Raw genomic sequence first — 18,993 nt, 5'->3', positions numbered from 1 at the left:
GCGGATGAATGAATACCATATGAGCCAACTTTGGGCATTGGCTACCATATGATTGTATTCCTTGACGCTGCTCCATTCAGTTCCGGATTACATCTTGGGGTCAAAATTTGAGAATTGTCTCCTCAGAAAACCACTTGACTCAATTTGCGCAGTCGGATGACATCATGACCCAGATGAACGGGAACTATCCGCCTAGTTAATGTTATAGACGATATTTATATCCATATAAGAGGCATATTTATTTTTTATTATTCTGACTCTTCTTGGTTATACTTCCTTGTTGGTGTACATTATTCTTTTGGTGCCACGTTTCACGAAAAAAGCTACTAAAGGAATACAAGTCGACATGTGTCCTGACTAGAATGCTAGTTGCAGCAAGTTGCCTTGTTACATTCACATACTGAGTAGCTTTCTAAAATACTGTGGGATGCGCGCAGCTGACAACAAAAATTAAAACCAAGCATTATGAGATGTTGTTTACTAATATCATACATGTACAAAAAGGAAAAATACAAGTATTAAAATGTGTTGAATTACAGAATAGCAACAACAGCTGGTTAGAGGATATTTTACAGCTAGCAATTAAAGAGGGGTAAGTAACACAAAACAAACGATGTCAATTTAGAAGTTCCGTCCACGCCCCCGACCACTACGACCAAATCGAAATCTGCCTTTATTCGAATCAATAGTATCAACACGAGACCACTGACCGATTGGTGGAGTATACAATAGTCTATCACCACGTGGTTGTCGAACACATGTACTATGGTGATTACCCGAATCCGTGGAAAGAGGACGCTTTGTACCTGGAATCGAAGTAACAGGTGATTGAATCCACGACAATGTTACATTGATGGTTTTGAACATTGGAGGGTTGTGAAAAAAGCACCGTATCATTCGCTGTATGTTCATCATAAGCTAACAAAAAAGAAACAAGTAAACAAATTAACTGATACTACACGTAAATTAACTCTCGATTAATTGGAAAATATGTACATAGTTATGAAATGCATTGCAAGTCATAGTGATTTGAGACTAAAATGCTCCACAGAACGAAAGATCGTCCTTTTTCCGATAAAATGAGCACTGTGTATCAAATGTAAAAACAATTGCTTATTTACTTATATATATTCACTGGAATTACCCACGTTCTGTGTAAGTTTCATGATAAAATTAGCCCACAAAAATTAAGTTGAGGATATATAACTTGCATATACACTCAGTTTTTACCTTCAGAACATTTACCAGCAGTTTTTTCTAACTTCATCATATACAATTTTACTCATAAAAATATATAACATTTATTCTTCTTCTTGTAAATACACTCTGATACTTATCAGATTCAAAATTAAAACAATACAAAATTACAAAATTTTCTTCAATACAACAACACGTCTTCCTATCAAGAACGCAGTAATAAGCAAAGTTTATTGATCTATACGACTAAAAAAACTGGGATGATTGTCACTTAAACTCTGATCTTACAATCATGTGGCTAGGTTTTATCATGAATCCTAGTATTTGTATTTAGTTATGTTGATATTTTCTCGCTGTTTAAGTGAGGTGTGACAAATCAGACCGACGTACACTCATGCCAGGTTCTAACTTGACAACGACTTAATACTCCCAAGGTGGATGGGGAGAGCCCGCTATCCCTATCGAAATGCCCTCACATGCCCACGCGTATACAGCCATTGCCTTCGAAGTCCTACTCATTGACTTTTCGCAAAGTGGGTGTTTTTGAGGAAATTGAGGAGACGAAAAGCGAATGTCCGGCGTGTTAACGGGGTCGGTGGATATGGGGGGTCCACCTAAGGGAGTTGGGAAACCCTCATTTCAAACAAATGGTGCACATAGGCTACGGGATCCTGGGGGAACGGATGGCGTACGAAACTATTGTTGGCCACCGGTTACCATGGGACTCCATCTCCCAACGTTGCTCCACTGCCTTGTCGATTAGACCTTTCAGTGAAAAGCTAGGAGTGTGGCCCCCCAAGAAAATCACCTACTTAGACCTGGGCACCCGAGCAGTGTCCCAGCACCCACACAAATCAGTGATAGTTACTACTGGAAAAATTGCTTTCATTTCAACGCTCATTCAAACAAATCATATTCACAATCGTTTGTTTTTTATTTGTTTTATACCGCGTTCCTTACGTACTCGCCTTTATTCTCATTTTGCGTATTTTATTTTTCAGCTTATACAGCAGCTCGCCTATGGTGAAAACCCTGTTCTATATAGACAATTTCAAGTCACTGACTGGTCAAAGGTTGAATACTACCACCAACTTCGAATGCTGAACCAACCCCTCTGAAACCGCATATACCATCCAAGCTGGCCTTCTTCGACGTTCCCACACCAATGCAAATCCGACAACAGATAGGGTTGACCATATCTTTAAAAAGTCTTAACATCGATGTCTGTTGTCTACCCGAGATCCGTATTCAAGACCCTGGTGAAGTACTACAAATTCATTCTCCATCTGTCGCTTCGGAAAGCTTGTTTCAAGTGAGTTAATCTATGGAAGTACTTTTACAAGAGTGGCAGGACCTTGATCCTGCACTCAGCCTAGGTAGTGAGCAGATAGAAGTAGTCGAGTTCGTGTGTCTGGGTAGCCGTATAAGTGTTGGTGGTAGCGTTAGTGATGAGATCGATTCACGTATAGTGAAAGCCAGAGTGGCTTATGCCAATCTGGGCCATCTTTGACACATTCGTAATGTTAGTCTGGCTGTAAAAGGTCAGATCCACAACACGTCAATGAGAGCAGTTTTGCTTTATGCTTATAAAACCTGACATCTCCGAGTTGAGAAATTAGACGGCTCTCTGTATTTGATAATCCTTGTCTCTGAAAGACTGTTGAATCCAGTGGCAAAACCATGTTAGTAATGCGGGGGTACGGCATCGTGTGTTCGGGTATAGCGACGATAATTCAATTGGCGGCACTATCTTGAAACATCCACTCCGGTGACTTGGGCATATCCTACAAATGTCGTCCCAGAGAATTCCACGTCGTGGATTGTTTGCCGACATTGGGACTGGTTGGAAAAAGTCGAGCAGTCAGTGTATGACATGGTGTGGTGGTATGAAGGAAAGCTGTACAGAACTGGCGTCTGTTGGTCCTTCACAACTCCCTGGATGGGGTCCTACAGATGGTGAAACATAGTGGCTAGAGACGTTATCAGATATGTCTCGGAATAGAAGCCAGTGGCGATCTTGCTGTAACTGTCTTTTACTTTCTTCATAAAAAATGAACGTAACTTCTTTAATTGAAAGGATTCTTTCTGGTCATATTTTTGCTAACTGAACTGTTTCTCCCATGATTACCATTATTATTCCACTCTCATACACTGATTTCTGTTCGCTGTTCTTCTTATTATTATAAGCACTTTACATCTTCTATCTCCTCACAACCTCATTCTTGTTGTGCGGCGCATATGCATTTGGTGCCGCCCTGTACCAATGTTCATATGTTCAAATAAATAAATAAATAATACATTTAACTGAGCCGAATATACCCCATTTTTCAGCTCACTTTGTAGAAATGAGGTTAAACAAATCGTTTAAGAAGATCCATACAAAGAAGATAAGTCCTTCGAAAGTGGGGTGTGTTGAACGATATTGGTTAATTCTATTTACCAATCGAAGCCAAGAAATGTTTGCAAACATACACAGAATCAGTTGCTTGGTAATTAACATAAGTAGTGGTCAAATTACACTGTATGAAATAGGTTGTCTTCACAATAAGTTCGGTTTTAGAAGAAAACACTGCTTGAGTTAATCTTTTTTCAGTAATCAGAAGCAAAGCTATGATCTATTGAGCTGTAGATAGCAACGCAAGCCTTTAAAGCTGATGGCACAAAATGAAAAATTGACAAAAGATGGCTACTGATCAAATCGAGTGCTTTAATACTGAGACTATTCCCAGCATATTACGTTTGTATTTCTGTAAATTCTACCCATTTTTCTCCATTTATTGATCCCACCTCCATCGGAGACAGTGATGATCAAACACAGAGAGTTGTCTAACGTCCTCAACTCGGAGTGACCAGGTTTCACAAGCATAGAGCAAAACTGCTCTCACCGACGCGTTGTAGATCCGACCTTTTACGGCCAGACTAACATCACGAAGGCGCCAAAGGTGGCCCAGATTGGCATAAGCCGCTCTGGCTTTCACTATACGTGCATTGATCTCATCACTCACGCCACCACCAGCACTTATGCAGCTACCCAGATACACGAACTTCTCGACTACGTCTATCTGCTCACCATCCAGGGTGAGTACAGGATTGGAATCCTGCCAGTCTTGTAGAAGTACTTTGCACTTCGAAGGTGCAAAGCACATACCATATCTACGGACACTGATTGTCAACTGATTAAGTGCGGATTGCATGCCTTGGGCATTATCGCACAGTAAGACAATATCGTCCGCATACTCAAGGTCGAGAAGTCTTTCTCCAGGCAACAGATCCACACTACCATTACTTACATTCATCAGAGCTGTTTCCAGAATGTCATCGATGGCAAAGTTGAAGAGGAATGGTGAGATTGGGCAACCCTGTCTAACCACACTGCTCGAATGGAACAATGGAGAGAGGTGGTTGTATGCCCTCACTCTGCCTGAGGTGTTTTTATATAGGGCTTTTAGGATGTTAATAAACTTCTCAGGCACACCCTTCTTCAATAGACAATCCCAGAGAACAGTCCTATCCAACGAATCGAATGCAGCCCTGATGTCAAGAAACACTAAGATTGTTGGCCTTTGAAAAGTATGGCGGTGTTCTAACATTTGGCGGAGGGTGAAGATATGATCAATACATCCTCGACCAGAACGAAACCCAGCCTGCTCCTCGCGAGTCAATCTTTCTCGGGTTTTAAACAACCTACGAAGTATGACGGAAGCCAATAGCTTGGACGCAATCGGAAGTAGACTTATCCCCCGATAGTTGTTACAGGAACGACGTGAACCATTTTTAAAGATAGGGACAACTATCGACTCATTCCATGACGTTGGTACACTCTCTAGTTCCCAAACCCTTGTAAACAACGTCGTCAATTCCTTAGTTAAAAAGTCACCACCATCTTTGAAAAGAGCCGGAGGTAAGTCATCTAGGCCAGGTGATTTGTAGCGCTTCAAGAGTTGGAGTTCCTTGCAGACTTCCGCCTCATTTGGTGGATCAGTCGTCACCGGTCATGGAGGGCAGGACAGTCTGACCGATGTTGCCGGAGCAGCAGGCCAGTTGAACTGGCCTTCGAAAATTCTGCCCATCGTCCAAGATGTCGATGGATGTTAGTGATTGGCATCTCATCATCCTCGCAGATTGTTTCACTCACACCAGACTTCTTGCTGCCAGTGGCTCGGATGAGTTGGAAGAGCTTCCGGTAGTTACCAGATGCAGCTGCTGCTTCCAACTCATTAGCACGCTCCGACCACCAGGCTTCTCGGTCCTTACGCAAGCTTTGCACAATTTCACTACGTAACAACCTTCGTTTGTGGTCAAACTCACGGTCACCCGGAGTAGACCGACGGGCTTCAATGAGTTGTAAGGAACCAGAAGAAACCCAGTGCTTAAAAGCGGGACGTTTCGCAAACCCACAACTGACTGTTCCCGCCATTTTCATGGCGTCATGCAATTGCAACCAACGCTCATCTATACTTTTCGGTGGAATGGTAGCTAGCCTAGAAGCTAGCTCGGTTCGATACTTACTAGTAACAGAAGTTGCAACCAGCTTGCTGACATCAATCCGTTGATGGCGGTCACTTCGTTGTCCACTGAAAGGTAAGGTCAGAGTCCAGATAGGTACTCCAGAAGGAGTGGCAGCCTTGTACATAACCACGCCAGTGGTAGCTGATCGCGATGTGATCAATCTGAGTCCAGGCTTGAGATGCAGAGGGAGGACGCCAGGTGGCACATCGGTGATAACTGTGCCGAAAGTTAGTGCTAGCCAGAAACAGGTTGTGGTCTGTGCACAGTTGCAGTAGACGATCCCCGTTATCTGACCTGCGACCAACGAGTCCCCATCGGCCACCTAAACGACCCTCTTCTGTGCCTAGATGCCCGACCTGAGCATTCAAGTCTCCGGCTAGTACTACAATATCTGTCGAACGCACTTTCTGGAGAAGAACAGATAACTGGTGGTAAAACTCATCCTTGATTACATCCGGGCTGCAATCTGTTGGGGCATAGGCGGAGATGACGAAGAGACATAGTTTCTCACGCCGATTTCTTCTCACTTTGATGGAACTCTCTAATCTAACAGCACATAACCGACTGTTAATGGGGACCAATCGACTAGTGCTGCCTCAGCTCTAGCGCTTAGTGCGACACCAACGCCAGCAACACCAGACGAAGATGCTACAGGGTCCCCGGATAAGCGCATGTAAAACAAACTTTTTGAAGCGACAGATGGAGAGTGAATTTGTAGTACTTCGCCAGAGTTTTGAATACGGGTCTCGGATAGACAACAAACATCAATATTAAGACTTTCTAAAGACATAGCCAGCCCTATCTGTTGTCCGACCTGCATAAATGTGCGAATGTTGAAGGCAGCCAGTTTGAATGTTGCACGTGGTTTCATAAAAACTGCTTCAGTACTCATATTCGGTGGTAACATACAATTTTCAACCGGACAGTGACTCGAGAACGTTTAGATACAGTAGAATTTCCACCATAGACGAGCTGCTGTATAAGTCGAGAAAAATAAGTATAGACAGAGTAGGAATAAAAGGGGGTGAATAATGACGCAGTAAATAATAATAATAATAATAATAATAATAGCAATAATAATAATTGAATCATTTGAATGTTCGTTGACGCAAGAGAATTAGTTTCCATGATCATAGACAGTTCAGTTCATTAATTGCGTGTGGGCTGCGATACTGGCCGGGTGCCCAGACCGAAGCAGGTCCATAAAACTTAAAGGGTTCCATCAATAACGTCACATGGTTTTTTAACATACCTGGTCACTGCTCAAGATACGAATAGCTGTTGATTTGAGCTATATGTATAAATTTGAGTAGTCTTAATTGTGACATTGGAGTTACCTATTAAATGAGACGTTTTGTTTTGTTTTGAACATCAATTTGAATAAAACCGAGACCATAAAATATCCTCAACAGATTATTGGAAAAGCTAAAGAACTCACTCTGTGAGCCATGATTCGAAGCTTGCTCTCTTCAGACTGTAAATTCTTATCCAACTGACCAGATATTGTTGTTGCATAATCTTGTGCTAGCTGACTTAAGTACTGGAGACGAGGTCTGACAGTACGTAATCTATCGACTCCATCTTCGATAACAGATAACTCAGGTTCATTATCATTCGCTTTCCCCCCAAAATATTGAGGATAATAACATCCAAGCTGGCAGCATAAAAACAAACTTGCTTCTAACTCCGAAAACTTCAAACCCATCTGGTTTAATGTTGGCTTTTCTATGGAAGGCTGTTTCAACTAAAGATTATTAATAAAAAATATTTGTGACCCACGTTGTCAGCTGTTTCTTCCGAAGGGATGTTAGGCAAGAACATTGACAGTATATTAAAAGCAGAGTTTAAATATTTTGTTATATCCTCTGACTTTATCGATGCAAGTGCTTGACTTGGGAAAAACAGTAGCTCTGCGGTCAACTGAAGTAAGCTCAGTCGTTCGTCGAAAGTGTCTTCAGCAAAGTCACCAAATTGTGGTAGGAATTTTTCCAACATGTATATGTACAAGTCATGAGCATTAACGTTTTTCTGTTTAGGAAATATCTATAAAATAAAGTTACTTACAGATATACATAAGGCAGCCTGTCTACAACTCTCCCGAACTTGAGCTATACATGCCCGATCACTAGCCTTTACATATTACCACAACTTCGAACTGACTTACATTGAATGTAGGAACGGCCTGCAAAGCTTGTTGAGAGATCATGCCGACTAGTTTTTGCCTGCCAGTCAGTGTAGACATACATTTCAGGGATGATAGTAAAGAGATTAACATTGGAAACTCATCCTCAGAAACATCATGTAGCACTCGATTAGTTTGTTCAACCACAAAAGACTCCAGATCACTGGTTAATACATTGTCTGGTAGACTTTTTAAACGTTCACATAGGAATTTGAGAGTATTTTCTCTAGAATTTTCTGCATTCATTGAAAGAAGTCGATTGAATATTCCTAGTAAGGTCGCTTTCGGCTCCGAATGAAGTAGTTGAGACAAAGCCAAAGAAATTACATTCAGCTCCTAAACATCGCACACTAGTTAAGATTAATTACCTTCTTATCATCTGTTTGATACATTTGAACGAGAACATCAGCAACACGTGGGACGAACACCCGTGCATGTTTACAAAACTGTAACAAATCGTGCACCACTTGACTTCGAACGTTTACATCGTCGTCGTCACATAAATCCAGAAAACAATTGAAACTTTCCTCCAGTAGATTCTCGAAAAGTTTGCTAAATCTTGCTATAAACTGACTTGACAATCTCTTTGCATTTTCATCGCCTTTAACACCTACAAGTACTGTTTTGTAGGCATTTTCTCTCTAATAATAGACGAAATATTAGAAAATCACAGTCACAACCTCCTTTAAATCTATAGAACTGTCGGTTAGTTTATCATAACATGAGTACAAATCATCAGTAGTCGGTAAAGTCATCGGGTAACATAAACCATCAAATTTCCGCCTACACAATCCACAAAGGGAACTGCACAAACAATCAGACTTTGAAGATTGAAACATAAACTTAGACTTTCAGCTCTTTTGATTCTTTTCTATTTATATATAAATGGATTGTATACAGTATATGTCCATTCGTCACCATACGTTTGGCCCATATTTTTAACCTGTTTAGCTACATTTAAGGAAATAAGTCAAAGTTCTCATGATCTTATTTATTCCATCACAAATTACTAAGCTTCACTAGTCATGAACGCTATTTGTTCTTCTTCTCAACCTTTTATTTTTTCTCCTCTTTTACAACACCCTCGTGATATATCACCGAAAAACACGTATATGGAACATATGCCTTCGTCCGACGCCTTCGTTAACACTCCTGTAGCGGTAAGTAATTCCCCAGAATAAATAGCTCTGTAATTTTTCGACATTGGATGCTGACCACATGTTTTAATGGACTCACCCAGCTGAAGGCGCTCGGTCATGCATCCGCACCAGATCACGTGTGGGAATGCCATGCTCAACTGCCACTGCAATCGCTAGCCAGATTAGATCAGATAGTTCCGAAACATTGACAATCGTCAAATACAACTTCTAATCTCCTCAATTCTGTCTTTTGATTTCTCTTGGTGGGTATGAGTTATATTGGAAGGTGTTACTGGTAAAAGCGTTGTCAAATACTGAATACCTGTGCCATCTTCATTGGTGAGCCCGACGTGATCTGATACACCAAATCGTAAACTGTGAGTCTGTTCCATTTTGGGATTCTATATATCATTGCTTTATTTTAATTTTTTATACATTGTGATATTTTTTCCCCGTGTCTCAGGATATCTATATATTTTTCCCTCGTATTCTCGTACTTAGTATTCTCCTATGACCGAACAGACTCCTAATGTATTTAAGATTAAGACCATGTCCCCACCCTCGTCCCAACTCATGCCTTTCTGGGCCGACAATAACGAAGCCTGGTTCTGCTACGCAGAAGCAGACTTCCACGAGCACGGCGTGAACGACACACGTGCACAATTCCTCGCAGTAGTCCAGGCACTACCGCGCGAATTCAACAGGTACGTAACACCCAGTATGTTTACTAGTGATGTTTCTGAACCGTACGAAACCTTAAAACGTTCCATTCTTAAACGAGGAGACCTAACCAATCGACAAAGGTTAGACCAACTCTTTAATAACATAGACCTGCAACACGGTTCTGCGACGGACATATTGCAAAGGATGAGAGAGGTTATAGGCCTAAGAACTTTCGACGAAGGCCTATTCAAACAACTCTTCTTGTCTATACTTCCCCAAAAGATGCAAGCGGTTCTGGTCTCGTTTTAGAACAACGCCTTAGACGAACTAGCTGCATCTGCCGACTGTATTTTAGAAATTACGAAATCTTCTACTACCGAGGTTTTTTTAGTCAAAGAACAGCCTCAAACGACTCAGAATGATATAACCGAGTTATGTCATACACTTACGCGTTATCTTAATTTTCGCAACGACCGTAAGCGATCACACACCCCATGTAGAAGCACTTTACGTAAGCGATCTGTCTCTAGACCACGAGAGACGGATAACCCCGACTGGTGCTGGTATCATAACCAGTATGGAAAGTCTTCCAGAAATTGCAGAAAACCCTCCAATTTTCCCAACTCAAAACCGACTGACTCGAAAGACAACTCGGGAAACTTCCAAGCCGGCACGCGTTAACGACAACCGTAGCCGGCGAACATAGCCGTCTGTTATTCGTCACAGATGTGACAACGAGAGTTAGCTACTTCGTCGACACTGGCGCAGAAGTTAGAGTTCTCCCAGCGAATCCCAACGACCGGATTCATGAATCGGCTTCAAACTTACAGGCGGCAAACGGAAAACCTATCGCTACGTATGGCAAAAGGTACGCTTACCTTAACATGGGTTTACGCAAACCCATTCACTGGATCTTCGTTGTTGCAGATGTTTCTATGCCAATTATTGGTATAGACCTTCTACAACACCATAATCTGATCATCAATACTCGCAAACGGAGGCTAGTAGACGGAAACACTAAATTATCCGTTTGCGTAACTTTTTTTTCTGGATGCAGATTATCCCCAGTCACAATTAAACACACGATAGACCGATTTTATCAACCGCTACTCGATAAGTATCCTGGGATTCATCAAACGCAACCGAAACTACCGTATGCAACCAGCAACGTTGCACATCACATCACGACTACAGGACCACCTGCATTCTTTAAGGCACGACGACTAGCCCCTTAAAAGCTAAGGTTGGCGAAAAACGCGTTCGATCACATGATAGGCTTAGGAATCATACGACCATCAAATAGCACAGATGTATCTCCTTTTCACATGGTCCCCAAAAAGGACAGCAACGATTGGCGTCCAACTGGTGACTATCGGCGATTGAACGCTAAAACCATTCCCGATCGTTACCCGTTGCCTCACATTCACGATTTGACAGCTACCTTGAAAGGTACAACTGTCTTTTCGAAAATCAACTTGGTTAAAGCGTATAACCAAATCCCCATGGCCACAGACGACATTCCAAAAACCGCCACCATTACTCCCTTTGGACTCTACGAATTTTTGCGAGTGCCTTTCAGTCTAAGAAACGCTGCTCAAACATTCCAAAGATTCATAGACGACGTTTTTTGAGGTCTCAACTTCGTACATGCGTATGTTGGTGACTGCCTAATCGCAAGTCCGGATAGAGAATCACATCTCAAGCATCTGGATCTTGTTTTCGAACGACTACAAAAACATGGCATTACTGTAAACGTTCAGAAATGCCAAATCCGAACCGACTCATTAAACTTCCTAGGACACACTATAGATGCTCAAGGCATTCGACCCCTTGGGACCAAAGTGGCGGCAATTCTGGATTACCCAGAACCGACCACGATCAAGCAACTACGAACGTTTAACGGCCTTGTAAGTTTCTATGGACGATTCATACCGAAATGCGCATTACTCATGAAACCGCTAACCGACCAACTTCGTGGAAATGCGAAATCCATTAATTTGGACGACACCGCACGAAAAGCATTCTCCACAATTAAGGAACTCATCGCTAAAGCAACAATGCTTGCACATCAGGACACTCAACCACCCATTAGCATCGCAGTAGACGCATCCGACTCAGCAATCGGAGGAGTCTTACAACATTGGGTTAACAACTCCTGGCAACCCTTGGCATTTTTCTCTAGAAGGTTGCTAGACACCGAATCGAGGTACAGCACATTCGGTAGGGAACTCCTAGCTATGTATTGTGCTGTACGGCATTTCCAACACTATATCGAAGGTCGTGAATTCACTCTTTTCACTGACCATAAACCCCTCACCTTCTCTCTAAGCTCTCCTTCAGACAAGTACTCTCCCCGTGAGTCTCGACAACTGGACTACACTTCACAGTTTACTTCAGACATTCAACACATCTCTGGAGCAAATAATGTAGTTGCAGACGTCCTGTCTCGCATAACTTCCTTGAACAGTTTCCAAGGAATCGACCTTCTTAAACTCGCCCAGTTTCAAAAAGAAGACACTGATCTTCAGCACGAGTTTTCGTCTACAACCCTCAAACTACGCATCAAGCAGATGGGAACAGGTAAGGAAACCTTACTTTGTGACACATCTACAGGTAAGGATCGCCCAATAGTGCCGAAACGTTATCGACGCAACGTCTTCAATACTTTGCACAAACGTTCTCATCCATGTGTTCGTGCAACCATCGAGCTTATAGCAGAACGGTTTTGCTAGCCTGGCAAGACGTGAGGGGGTGGGCACGCTCCTGTGTAAGCTGCCAAAAACCTAAGGTTCTCAGACACAATAAATGTCCCTTAGGCTCATTTAAAATTCCCGATGCTCGTTTCGACCATTTTCATCTGGATTTGGTAGGACCTTTGCCAGATTCAAATGGATACTCTTATCTCTTAACCTGCGTAGGCCGGTTCACTCGATGGCCAGAAGCAGTACCTATCAAGGGCATCACTGCTGAAACAGTGGCCCGCGCCTTCGTCGAACGATGGGTAGCAAACTTCGGCGGCCCTTCAACCGTCATTACAGACCGCGGACGTCAGTTTGAATCTGAACTTTTCCGTCGTCTGACCACACTTTTAGGAATCACTCGCTTCCGAACGACTGCCTACCACCCACAAGCAAGCGGGTTGGTAGAACGTTTTCACCGACAACTAAAAGCTTCACTATCAGCTGCAAACGTTTCACAGTGGACTGATGCTCTTCCACTCGTTTTACTAGGTATTCGCAGTGCAGTGAAAGCTGACATTGAATACACTGCAGCTTAACTCGTTTATGGAACGACACTTCGACTTACAGGAGAATTCGTGGATCCTTCATCCTCTTCAATGAACATGGATCTAACCTCCTGCACAAACAGGCTTACAAACGCAATGCGTTCAGTTAAACCTGCTTCCACTCGACCACAATCAACCGATGTTTTCGTTCAAACTGACTTACGATATAGTACACACGTTTTCATTCGTCGAGGCTCGCATCGACGACCATTCGAATCAGCATACGATGGACCTTTCAAAGTTCTTCAACGTGAATCTAAGTACTATATAGTCGGTAAGAACGGAATAAACGATAGCATCAGCATCGATCGCTTAAAGACAGCGTATTTAGAAGGAAATCATATTCACGTCGATTTTCCTTCGGTACAATCGCACAACACGACTCCTACACTCATAACTCCTCAACCGACAACCAACACACGCGATGACACTTCGAATGTATCTGAAAATAAACTTGAAACGACGCGTTCTGGAAGAAGAGTAAGATTTTCGGAACATTTAAATGACTATTGCACGTAAGGCACTACTCGACGTTTTATATTATCTCGATCTTTCTTTTTACGATATATAATGTTCAAAAAAACAATCTTAATATGCTAATATATTTATATTTTTATTTTAAAAAACATAAATTTTCTAACGCAATTACGTGTGCATGAGTTTATTTTCCTTTTTTTGCCGACAGTGTGTTTTTACGCACAAGCGAGTGTATTTCGACATGCACTTAGATTTTCTTTTTTCTTTTCCAAGACGGCTGGAGAAGAACGATGAAGTTTACGAGGAACCAAAATGTTCATTGTACTTCTTCTTACTATATTGTACATCATGGTCCCCTATAGTAAGGAAAGACGAACAGACGCTGCTAAACCTACCAAGCTATCAGAAGAGTGTTTACCAACGACAAAACGCGTTGGGCTTAAACTTCTGGCTGGCCACGTCTTAGGGTCATCACTACGCCACTAGAGGGAGAGTGATCTGTAGCGGTAAATAATTCCCCAGAATAAATAGCTCTGTAATTTTTCGACATTGGATGCTGACCACATGTTTTAATGGACTCACCCAGCTGAAGGCGCTCGGTCATGCATCCGCACCAGATCACGTGTGGGAATGCCATGCTCAACTGCCACTGCAATCGCTAGCCAGATTAGATCAGATAGTTCCGAAACATTGACAATCGTCAAATACAACTTCTAATCTCCTCAATTCTGTCTTTTGATTTCTCTTGGTGGGTATGAGTTATATTGGAAGGTGTTACTGGTAAAAGCGTTGTCAAATACTGAATACCTGTGCTATCTTCACTCTCGATAATTCAGAGAATTGACGCAGTGTTGTCCAACGGTGTGAACGGTAATCCGAATAATTTTTTTGGATACGAAAGTTGTTATGTTAAGGAACACAGTCTACAATGTTTATAGTTTAACGCACATTGTTGACGATGTCAGCATGGTTGTTTATAATCATTTTTTGGCTTTTCCCTTTGAATCACGTGTTAGGCGTTCAATACACCGCTGATTCGTGGTGGCAACCAAGCTACACTGGTGTGGTGCGATAAAGTAAATGCAACACTCAGTCCTCCATTTACGGGATTGACGAGTGCAGCTATAATTCTCAAAACATTGCCAACATGGTAAGGTGAGGACGACTGATTGTTTAGCCAAATAACTCTAAAGTTTTGGCACAATCCCATAAATTAACCATGTATTATCGATTTCTTAGTGTTAAAAGAACAAACCTGTCTTTATCTACTTTCATCATCTAATGTTTTTTTCGGAAAGAAGGACAAAAATATATCCAAAATAGTAACAGCCTTAAGCGATGTTCTACCCTTCTTTCGCAAGAGCCTTTGAGTTTTGGATGCGTCATAATCTCATTCTCAACCGTGAGGGTACGTTACAAAAGAACGAATAATCTTCGGCTGTGAGTAAAGTGTTCAGACTACGCCAGTGGAATTAGCGATGTTCCTAGATTTGTCCACGAACACGAGCGAATAACAGAAAAATTTAATTGATGGATGAGACGAAATCCCTACGGACTATTAATATACAATTCAAAAAATACATACTCAAAATAATGATTCATGGAAGTTCCATTACTTCACCAGAAAATCTACTATGTTTACAATATGTCATTAAACTGAACGTTTGATATTCATTTAGACTAGTCATACTCATTATACCACAGATACATTAGCACCAAGTCTGCTCTTGGTATGAGACATACATAAAAGTTCCATACGACAACACACTGCTGTGAAAAATGAGTTGTTTTTAAGGAAAGCATATCAGACACTTGTTGTTTGTTCAACTTCTCGTTGGTCTGAGAGCAGAACTAACGCAACAAAGTTTGTTCAATTAGTCCAAACTAAGTTCCTCTGTATTGCATGTGGAGTGTTTTTGGTTGTCTAGTACTAAATCATACTAGAACACAAAATATGTGCCCCATTTAAACTGTTCCAACTTAAGGAAGGAAATAAATATCAAAAGTACATAATATCTCAAACGAAACATCGTGTGCTATACAGCCGGAGGCCTCACTAGCACAAAATCACGTGCGAAATATTGAGATGAATGGTTGATAAATAAGTTTTCGGTACACCAGAACCAAAACGAGTAATCCCAACAAGTCGCGATCAAATATCTGTCTGCATGGGTTAGAGTAACCGCTACAAGCAGATAGTCAAAGGTTAACAACCAGTAACTGAACCACGCCGTAACCTTGAATTTAGCGAAGTGTGACTCCACTGTCAATGACCTAGTTACATGCAACAGTAAAATTAAGTGCTAACTGTAAATCTCTGGGCAAAATCAACCATAAGTGGTACATACGAAGAAAACTGAAGAAAAGATAATATGAGCATAATAGACCTGAAATATAATACAGGGGAAATAACAAAGAAATAACGTTATCACTCAAAAAGATACTTAAAAGGATTTTCAGTGTATTCTTTCCGATACAAACATTGTTACATATCTATGAGTGTTCTGCACTAAAATGACCAGACTAACCTCATATGAAGAGGCTATACCTTCCTGGTTATGTTCCTACCTTAATTGTTTCACAGTAAGTTACAAGGAAATTAATCAGACCGATTAAAAGAACGATGACATAGAGTCTTGCGCAAATCATCAGCCTATGAAATTGATTGAGTGGCCATATATTTACTGTGCAATTAGATGTTTCACCAAGGAAGGAGTTTGGAAAAACTTGATTCTAAATCAATCTTGAAAATGACCTCAAGGATCCTCAACAAAATTTATTTATTTATTTATTTGAACACATGAATATTGGTACAAGAGAGCGCCAATATATATGCGCCACACAAAACAATGAGAATTCGAAGAGAAATAGAAAAAAAAGCTGAGGAGCGCAAAAAAAGAGAACAATAACGAGGAGATTGGTGTAACGTAGTATGGTAGAAATGAGGGAACGGAAAGGTACAATCAGAAGAAATCTTTCAGGTAAGGGAGACAGAACCACTTTTTATGAAGAAAGTAAAAGAAGGTTACAGCAGGATCGCCACTGGCTTCTATTCTGAGCCATATCTGATAACGTCTCTAGCCACTGTGTAGCACCATCTCTCAGACCCCAACCAGGGAGTCGTGAAGGACCGACACAAGCCAGCCCTTTGGAGCTTTCTTTCATGCCACGACACCATGTCATATACTGACCACCTCTCCGCTTCTTCCAACCAGTCCCAGAGTCGGCAAATAATGCACGACGTGGAATTCTCTGGGACGACATTCGGAGAACATGTCCAAGCCACCGAAATCGGTGTTTCAAGATGGTGACACCAATTGCATTATTGCGTCTGTGTCCGAACACACGATGCCGAACCTCTGCATTACTAACATGGTGTTGCCACTGGATGTCAGCAATCCTTCGGAGACAGTGATGATCAAACACAGAGAGTTGTCTAACGTCCTCAACTCGGAGTGACCAGGTTTCACAAGCATAGAGCAAAACTGCTCTCACCGACGCGTTGTAGATCCGACCTTTTACGGCCAGACTAACATCACGAAGGCGCCAAAGGTGGCCCAGATTGGCATAAGCCGCTCTGGCTTTCACTATACGTGCATTGATCTCATCACTCACGCCACCACCAGCACTTATGCAGCTACCCAGATACACGAACTTCTCGACTACGTCTATCTGCTCACCATCCAGGGTGAGTACAGGATTGGAATCCTGCCAGTCTTGTAGAAGTACTTTGCACTTCGAAGGTGCAAAGCACATACCATACCTACGGACACTGATTGTCAACTGATTAAGTGCGGATTGCATGCCTTGGGCATTATCGCACAGTAAGACAATATCGTCCGCATACTCAAGGTCGAGAAGTCTTTCTCCAGGCAACAGATCCACACCACCATTACTTACATTCATCAGAGCTGTTTCCAGAATGTCATCGATGGCAAAGTTGAAGAGGAATGGTGAGATTGGGCAACCCTGTCTAACCACACTGCTCGAATGGAACAATGGAGAGAGGTGGTTGTATGCCCTCACTCTGCCTGAGGTGTTTTTATATAGGGCTTTTAGGATGTTAATAAACTTCTCAGGCACACCCTTCTTCAATAGACAATCCCAGAGAACAGTCCTATCCAACGAATCGAATGCAGCCCTGATGTCAAGAAACACTAAGATTGTTGGCCTTTGGAAAGTATGGCGGTGTTCTAACATTTGGCGGAGGGTGAAGATATGATCAATACATCCTCGACCAGAACGAAACCCAGCCTGCTCCTCGCGAGTCAATCTTTCTCGGGTTTTAAACAACCTACGAAGTATGACGGAAGCCAATAGCTTGGACGCAATCGGAAGTAGACTTATCCCCCAATAGTTGTTACAGGAACGACGTGAACCATTTTTAAAGATAGGGACAACTATCGACTCATTCCATGACGTTGGTACACTCTCTAGTTCCCAAACCCTTGTAAACAACGTCGTCAATTCCTTAGTCAAAAAGTCACCACCATCTTTGAAAAGAGCCGGAGGTAAGTCATCTAGGCCAGGTGATTTGTAGCGCTTCAAGAGTTGGAGTTCCTTGCAGACTTCCGCCTCATTTGGTGGATCAGTCGTCACCGGTCATGGAGGGCAGGACAGTCTGACCGATGTTGCCGGAGCAGCAGGCCAGTTGAACTGGCCTTCGAAAATTCTGCCCATCGTCCAAGATGTCGATGGATGTTAGTGATTGGCATCTCATCATCCTCGCAGATTGTTTCACTCACACCAGACTTCTTGCTGCCAGTGGCTCGGATGAGTTGGAAGAGCTTCCGGTAGTTACCAGATGCAGCTGCTGCTTCCAACTCATTAGCACGCTCCGACCACCAGGCTTCTCGGTCCTTACGCAAGCTTTGCACAATTTCACTACGTAACAACCTTCGTTTGTGGTCAAACTCACGGTCACCCGGAGTAGACCGACGGGCTTCAATGAGTTGTAAGGAACCAGAAGAAACCCAGTGCTTAAAAGCGGGACGTTTCGCAAACCCACAACTGACTGTTCCCGCCATTTTCATGGCGTCATGCAATTGCAACCAACGCTCATCTATACTTTTCGGTGGAATGGTAGCTAGCCTAGAAGCTAGCTCGGTTCGATACTTACTAGCAACAGAAGTTGCAACCAGCTTGCTGACATCAATCCGTTGATGGCGGTCACTTCGTTGTCCACTGAAAGGTAAGGTCAGAGTCCAGATAGGTACTCCAGAAGGAGTGGCAGCCTTGTACATAACCACGCCAGTGGTAGCTGATCGCGATGTGATCAATCTGAGTCCAGGCTTGAGATGCAGAGGGAGGACGCCAGGTGGCACATCGGTGATAACTGTGCCGAAAGTTAGTGCTAGCCAGAAACAGGTTGTGGTCTGTGCACAGTTGCAGTAGACGATCCCCGTTATCTGACCTGCGACCAACGAGTCCCCATCGGCCACCTAAACGACCCTCTTCTGTGCCTAGATGCCCGACCTGAGCATTCAAGTCTCCGGCTAGTACTACAATATCTGTCGAACGCACTTTCTGGAGAAGAACAG

General features: G+C 42.5%; 1 protein-coding gene across 3 annotated transcripts; it reads right to left on the bottom strand.

Annotated features, from left to right (window-relative positions):
• Positions 1 to 219: 219 nt before the first annotated feature.
• Positions 220 to 8,687, bottom strand: API5_1 (Apoptosis inhibitor 5). Of its 3 annotated transcripts, XM_051216481.1 has the most exons (8): positions 8,569 to 8,687; positions 8,257 to 8,529; positions 7,771 to 8,224; positions 7,486 to 7,734; positions 7,145 to 7,450; positions 7,044 to 7,110; positions 6,959 to 6,997; positions 220 to 918 (listed from the first exon to the last, which is right to left on the bottom strand). In XM_051216481.1, exons 1-3 carry the CDS (start codon positions 8,641 to 8,643, stop codon positions 7,832 to 7,834), a joined length of 741 nt encoding a protein of 246 aa, XP_051067070.1. In that variant the 5' UTR covers positions 8,644 to 8,687; the 3' UTR covers positions 220 to 918; positions 6,959 to 6,997; positions 7,044 to 7,110; positions 7,145 to 7,450; positions 7,486 to 7,734; positions 7,771 to 7,831. The 3 variants fall into 3 exon arrangements, with proteins under 3 accessions (XP_051067070.1, XP_051067069.1, XP_051067071.1); XM_051216480.1 differs by lacking the exons at positions 6,959 to 6,997; positions 7,044 to 7,110 and having other exon boundaries at positions 7,771 to 7,836; positions 7,871 to 8,224; XM_051216482.1 differs by lacking the exons at positions 6,959 to 6,997; positions 7,044 to 7,110 and having other exon boundaries at positions 7,486 to 8,224; positions 8,569 to 8,682.
• Positions 8,688 to 18,993: the final 10,306 nt, after the last annotated feature.

Source organism: Schistosoma haematobium, chromosome 4 (assembly GCF_000699445.3).
Source record: "Schistosoma haematobium chromosome 4, whole genome shotgun sequence".
Taxonomy (NCBI): Eukaryota; Metazoa; Platyhelminthes; class Trematoda; order Strigeidida; family Schistosomatidae; genus Schistosoma; species Schistosoma haematobium.
The sequence above is the reverse complement of the archived record's forward strand: the minus strand, read 5'-3'. Positions and strand labels throughout refer to the sequence as shown.

What these genes read in the sequence shown, in the direction of transcription:
- API5_1 (XM_051216480.1), bottom strand. Translation starts at nt 8,643, where the DNA reads ATGACTTTACCGACTACTGATGATTTGTACTCATGTTATGATAAACTA. An exon ending in AGGCTGCCTTATGTATATCT is followed by an intron (nt 7,735 to 7,770) that starts GTAAGTAACTTT and finishes TTTCCTAAACAG; the next exon opens with AAAAACGTTAATGCTCATGA. An exon ending in CGGAAGAAACAGCTGACAAC is followed by an intron (nt 7,451 to 7,485) that starts GTGGGTCACAAA and finishes AATAATCTTTAG; the next exon opens with TTGAAACAGCCTTCCATAGA.